Source organism: Erinaceus europaeus, chromosome 12 (assembly GCF_950295315.1).
Source record: "Erinaceus europaeus chromosome 12, mEriEur2.1, whole genome shotgun sequence".
Taxonomy (NCBI): domain Eukaryota; kingdom Metazoa; phylum Chordata; class Mammalia; order Eulipotyphla; family Erinaceidae; genus Erinaceus; species Erinaceus europaeus.
The window spans coordinates 48,541,645-48,548,846 of record NC_080173.1 but is presented as its reverse complement, the minus strand read 5'-3'; the positions used below and the strand labels follow the sequence as shown (position 1 = coordinate 48,548,846).

Sequence of the window (7,202 nt, the reverse complement as noted above, 5' to 3'; positions counted from 1 at the left end):
AGGGTTCCTTTGACCCCACAACCTCTCCAGCATTTGTTGCTGCTACTTTTTCTTTTTAAAATTTCTTTATTGGGGAATTATTGGCTTTTATTAGAGTTTGACTAAATTGTGTTACCTCTCTAATACTTATAAATGAAATATAATTACCCAGTACTTAAATATAAAACCTTTAGGTATAGCATTAATTTTTTAAAACTGTCAGCAGAAGCTTATTTGGTAAGAGTAAATAACATTAGAGAATAAATCTTTGCAAAGGAATATCAGTAAGACATCATAGGACATGTGTATGTGCAGGGCTGAAACTCGTGACTTCACAAGTATTGGACAATCTGGAAACATAAAAAAATGGAATCTCTGAATACAACAGAATGATTGTTAAATATTTAATTTATTAAAATATTATGATTGAGGTCATTTGGAAAAGAGCGAGTTTGGACTTGAGTTACAATGTGGACACTATTAAATCAGATGGGATTTTTCTTTTATAACTTGAGAAAGCCCCTCTCTTAATATCAATTCTTTTGAGTATGCTCCATTGTGGAGAGGAGGCAAGGACAAAGTTGTGTTCTCAAAAATGGAGATTCAGCAGCATGGGATGGCACAACACATGGGACGGGGGCAGGTGGAAATGACACAGGTGGGGCGGTAGCAAGTGGAGTGGCAGGAGACCTGGCCACACACTGGGCGCAGGCAGCAGCAGGGCCGGCAGCAGGGCCGGCAGCAAGGCTGGCAGCAGCTGGAGCCACAGCAGCTGGAGCCACAGCCAGAGGGACGACAGCAGCTAGAGATGCAGCAGGAGGGGCGGCAGCAGGGCTGGCAGCAGCTGGAGCCACAGCCAGAGGGACGACAGCAGCTAGAGATGCAACAAGAGGGGCGGCAGCAAGGCTGGCAGCAGGGCTGGCAGCAGGGCTGGCAGCAGCTGGAGCCACAGCAAGAGGGATGACAGCAGCTAGAGATGCAGCAGGAGGGGCGGCAGCAAGGCTGGCAGCACACTGACTGACAGCACTGGGGTCTGCAGCAGCTGGACACACAGCAGCTGGGGCGGCAGCAGGTGGTTCTGCAGCAGGTGGTTTGGCAGCAGCTGGGCTGGCAGCAGCTGGGCTGGCAGCAGCTGGGCTGGCAGCAACCCTGCTCAGAGCAGACAGAGCCACAACAGGAGTTGACCATGGTGTCAGAGGGTGGAGATTCTGGATGAGTTTCTAGAAAATAAGAGTTCAGTGTATGCTATGTCCTTGTGCTCTGTTGCTTTTATACTCTCCTAAGAACCAACTATGGTCATGTGTAGGACCTTTGTTGTTTATCCAATGGAATATCAGTTATTTTTTTTTTTGTAAATTAGGTAATCTTATTGCTATTTATAGAATAGCCACCATTTCCTCTTCCTATTGTATTATGAGCTCTCCAATATGTTTAGAGCCTTGTGAATCAGTTCCCAGTCATTAGGAAATTGATTTCTCCAAAAATATTCAAGGAAGTTATGAAGACTAATTCCATATTATTTCTAATGCTGTTCAGTTTGTACAAATATGCTTTTTCCCTTAGCAACTTAGAATAATCTCTTATACCTTAGTGTTCAGTCAATAAAGTAACTTATATTTATCTTTGTCAGCTATCACATTCAAAATGAATACTGCCCCCTTTTGATTTAGGATATGTCCCCTAGCTTAGGTTATCACATTTGTCACTTTGATTTATATTTGATTTATATTTCTTTTAATGGTCTTTTTCTATACCATATTTAGAGATGCACTGACAAGGGAAAATGAAGAGAGGGAAAGTGAATGAGACTATATCAGTTTAAAATATTTTACATTGACAAAACAAGAAGTGACAAATGTTGGTGAGGTTTTGGAGTAAAGCAACTTTGGTATACTGTTTGTGGGAATGCAAACTAGTACAATCCTTATAGAAATAGTGTGGCTAATCCTCAACAAATAAAGATGGAAATACCTTATGATCTATCACCCATAGGTGTATATCAAAAGTATAGGAAAACATTAACATGAAGAAATACATGCACCTTTGTGTTCATAGTTTCACTATTCTTGAAATCAAAGCATGGAAGCAATGAAAATATCCATCAGTAGATGATTGGATAAAGAAGTTATGCAAAAAGCTTATGGGATATATACTCCATGGAATACTATTGTACAATAAAAAAAGATATTGATTGTGTCCTTTGATACAAAATGAGTGAAACTAGAGATGATTATGCTTAGTCAGATAAGTGAAGAAGTAAGAGATATATGGAATCTAGAAAACTGCAACACATGAACTTGCAAAAAAAAATAAAACTAAAACAAACAAAAATCAACATGGATACGAGGGTGATCTGGCTATGACATCTGTCATCCCACTGATCAACAGGGTTGATTTGATGATTTGGTTGGCTAGGCGGGTATCCTCTCCTCCCTCAATGCTCCATGTGCGTCACTCTGGAAGCTGTGCACGCATGCTCGGTTGAAGAGGACGCCTTTCCTGAATAGAGACAGACTGCAGTCTTCAGTCCAGTAGCTGCGCTCCCCTGCTAGAACCTCCAAACAAGCTCTCAAAGTCCATTTGGAGGAGAACGTAGCATATTCAAGCTTCCAAAACTCCAGACACATCCAAATGAGGAGCTGCATGTAGCAGTCTGCCTAAAAAAAAAAAAAAATCAACCTTGAAGTAAGCAAACTGCCTCTAATACTTTGTGAGAAATGTGGTTATCATTGGGAGAGTAGAAGGCACAGAACCTTGGTGGTGGTTGTAGTGTGAAACTGTACTCTGTAATCTTACAATCTTGTAAGCCACTTTAATCACAAATTAAAAATATGGCATATGGGGTGGGAGGCAGCACACCCAGTTGAGTGCATATGCTACCATGTGCAAGGACCTGGGTTCAAGCCCATAGGCCCCATTTGCAGGGGGGAAGTTTTATGAGAAGTGAAGCAATACAACCAGTAAACAAAGTATATGAACCTTTGAACCTTATGTCATTATCGTGCATGGAACAGTGAACATCGTAAATGTTTTATTAATTGCTGAAGAAAGAAATGAATTAAATTTCTATTTTGGTACTACTTCAATTTCTAGCAAACACCTCATATTTATTTTTTTGTAATTATGCAAAATAAGTATAAAAATAAACTATGAAAAATGAGACATATGGAAGACAAGTCTGCATATTCTTATTCCCTCCACATATTTCTTCAATTTTGTGATTTAAGGTTTTCCTTCAGATTGGTATTTAAAATAAACATTTTTATGTTCTATTCCTTTTGATAAATGGTTTTAATTATGCACAACTTCTTTTTAAGTGTCAATTTATCTCAGCAATTACATACTAATATTTCAAATTCTTGTCATTCCATTTCAACCACAAGCTACACCCTTTAGTTTTTATATTTATTTTGTTTCTAGACCTTCACATACTAAGCATCTTAAAGAGTTCTATGTTTGTTTGTTTGTTTTAAGGATTTATTGTTTGAAGGACATCTTTATGAGTATGCTATCTTGTTACTCCATATTGATGTTTTCTTCATATATTTTCTGTTTGAGCCTAGTGTGTTAAACTATTATATTAATGTCTTATAACTTTTTTGTTTTTGCTTCATTAACTATAGTTCCTGTTTCTGAAGTTTTAACCATGTAATTAGATTAATACTAAAAAGTATTTATTATAGTAGACAAAGAGGTTACGCTGTTTTACAGTTATTACAACAAATCAATGAATAGTGGCATAATATATAGTAAATGTTTATTTAAAACATAAATTAATTACATGTGACAATATGCATGTTAAAATACAATGCATATATCTGTTTCTTTACCTAATCTTTCACTATTTTTTATTCTATCTCTATGCTTTTTTGATATTTAAGATGGTTTGTATTTATACAATAGTTGCCTTTAGGTCAATCATTGTATATTATACCTAATGGACAATAATATTTTGACTCTAGTATCACTCTTACTATCACAAAAATTTAAATTGTCTACTTATTTCTTCATCTCCTTTTCAGTATCAGATATGAACTCTCACTTATTACCTATAGGGAATTACCACTTTTCTTCATGTTATTATTCTCCCTCCTTTACACTATGTTTTGGATCATTGTGCTATATCTGTGAATTGTTAGTATATAGCCATCACAAATCATATTGATCCTTTTACATTCACTACTCACTGTTATTCTTATAGGTTTATTGATTATGTATGTTTATATATGATTACTACCTTATCAAGCATGCTATATTGCTGTATATGACATGAATATATACAAGTATGTATATTTATATCTCTATATGATCATTTATTTATTTATTTATTTATTCATTTATAATATTAGCCTCTGCTCATTCTCATGTAGTGGTCCCTTCAAGAGTTTTAGTGATTTTTGTTGTTTGAAGTTCATTCACTACTAAATTCCTCAGTTAGGCTCATGTAAGGGGACACTAACTGAGATCTTTGATTTTCATAGAAAATTATTTGTGGTCTTTATGCCTAGAGTTTAATTTTTCTGGGTGTAAAATCCTTGGCTGATGTATTTTCCTGCAGTGTCTTAAAAATGCTGCACTATCTTTATCTGACATAAAGTGTTGCCATCAAAATGTGTAAACACAATCTTAGTCCATTTTAACTTGAATTTTCCCCTAGATATTTAAATGATTTTTCTTTTACTATAAAATTCAGTAGCACAGTAACATAATTATTCCTCAGTTTTGACTACATTGGGGTAATTTGTCAGACCTACAGTTATACCTTCACTTGAAATACAGTTCTAAGCATTAGTATGTGTGTGTCATAGTCTTACTTTTCAATCATTAATATTCAATACCTATTTTCTTTCTCATGTTTTTCCCCTGAAAATATCTATAATTTCCACCTGCCCCCCAAGATTTCCCTGAAATTATATAACTTTTGAATTTCAAAACAAAATTTAAAAATTAGATTTGAAGCATTTTCTAAAAATTCTCCTGAAATCTTGATTTTATTGAAACTTCATATTCATTGAAAGAGAAATGGCATTTTAATAACATTGAGATTTCCAAGCTAGGGTGAGTGAAGCATAAGTCATCACTTACTTTTATCTTTGATTTTCTTTGTAATTTTTTTCTTTCTTAGTAAAATTTCTGCTGCTATCCAGGCAAAAGATATGTTTCATATCTTTGCTATTTTCTCTCATAATCTTATATTTTGATATTTTTGATATAGAATAACCCACTTTTAGAATAGTTTTATGTTTGATAAATAAAGAAAGAAATTGAAAGGAAGGGAAGAGATAGAGGATGTGGGAAAGGGCCCACTGTCTGGGAAGTCCAAGCTATTATTTCCATGAGTGTCTGAGAGAGTTAACCCGGAGCTCTCTCCTCCTCAGGAGAGGTGGTAGGCAGGTCCTCGCCTGACCTCATGACCTTATGGTAGATGGGCTTTTGCAGACTGGGAACCTTCCAGCACATGCTTCCTCATTCCCTTTGAACAAAGGCCATGAATTAGTGTGTATGTAATAGACCTCTTTGTGGGCCCCTTTAGGACCTTGCCCTCAACTTGGATCAACAACGATAGTGAACAGTGATAGTGAATGTTCCATCCTCCGAAGGGAGGATGGACAACATATTCTATGCTACACGTGAGGAAGATGGGTCAATATTGGGGCAGCTTGGAATGCTTCTACCCATGACCACAGAAAGTGAGCTCAGATCTAGAGGGATGCAGAAGTCACATAGGCTCCTAAGCTGCATATAGGCACCAGATCACATCAAATCAGTGGGATTTACAGTAAAAAATATTTATATCCCTTTCTCATATTTGGGAGCTACTCTCTTCCCTGATCCAGCTTTCTGGTCCTTTTTACAGCCATGACATCATCTCCCCAGACAATAACGTGGAACCACCTGCATATCAGATTTCAGGCTCAGAGGAAAAGAAGAAGAAAAAAAAACTAGTATAGCCACAGGCCCTTTGGAATATAACTAAAATATGCCTACAAGCTATCTACAAAATGGTGGGCCCCCCAACTCTTCATCTGCCCTATTCCAGCCTTTAGGTCCATGATTGGTCAACAATTTGTTTGTCTTTCTTTGTTAGCTCTCCTTTCAACCACTAGGTTCCAGATGCTAGGATGATGCAACCAGACTTCCCTGGACAGACAACCCCACCAATATGTCCTGGAGCTCCTGTTCCCCAGAGCCCTTCCCCACTAGGGAAAGAGAGACAGGCTGGGAGTATAGATTGACCTGTCAATGCTCATGTTCAGCAAGGAAGCAATTACAGAAGCCAGACTTTCCACCTTCTGCATCCCACAATGACCTTGGATCCATACTCCCCGAAGGTTAAAGAATAGGAAAGCTATCAGGGGAGGGGATGAGATACAGAGTTCTGGTGGTGGGAATTGTGTAGAGTTGTACCCCTCTTATCCTATAGTTTAGTCAATGTTTCCTTTTAACAAATAAAAATAAAAAACTAAATAAAAAAAGAATCATTTTGTATGGCCAACTGAAACCCACTGCAAATATCCTGGTCTTGGTTAACTGCCCCTTTCCCCCATGCCCTGAGTTGCTCGTTGATTCACCTTTAGAGAGAAGCCTACCTTTAGAGAGAAGCCTACCTTTGAATGGTGAACTCATGACCAGACCTTTTATGGTAACTTCCCAGTAATGAACAAACACCTGATAGGTCAAAACTTAACCCTGCACTGTGTGTGTGGCTTAATGATGACCTTAACATTTTCCTAACCCTTGGGTATATCTGCTTGCTTATACCCCCAATAAACGAGTTGTCTCTCTGAAGCTTCTCCCAGAGGAGGAAGTTGTGATTTATTCCTCTCCACTCACTCTCCCTCATCACTAGGGTCTCCAGGACCCCCAGGGGCTGCCCTCTTCTCTGCTGCCAGTGGCCAGGGAGGCTGAGAGCCTAGGACCACCCACAAGAGGAGGAGCAATAGATAGAGAGATAGAGCTGCAGTTCTGTTTCACCACTCATGAAGCTTCCTCCCTTAGATGGGGACTGAAGGCTTGAACCCGGATTCATTATGCATGTGTGCAGCACTCAACCTGATACACTACCATGTGACACAAATAAAATGTCTCTTAACCTTAATTATTTAATTTGTTGTCATTACTATATAAAGCATATAAAAATAATGCATACAAACATTTGTGGACAACTGTTTAGAAAAATAGTTAAGGGTAAACACATCAAACTGATTTTATTAAGAAATTTC

General features: G+C 37.7%; 1 protein-coding gene across 1 annotated transcript; it reads right to left on the bottom strand.

The window, feature by feature from the left end:
* Nucleotides 1-369: 369 nt before the first annotated feature.
* Nucleotides 370-1,241, bottom strand: LOC103120623 (keratin-associated protein 4-7-like). Its single transcript, XM_007531063.2, has one exon. The coding sequence runs from the start codon at nt 1,165-1,167 to the stop codon at nt 583-585; it is 585 nt and encodes a 194-aa protein (XP_007531125.1). The 5' UTR covers nt 1,168-1,241; the 3' UTR covers nt 370-582.
* Nucleotides 1,242-7,202: the final 5,961 nt, after the last annotated feature.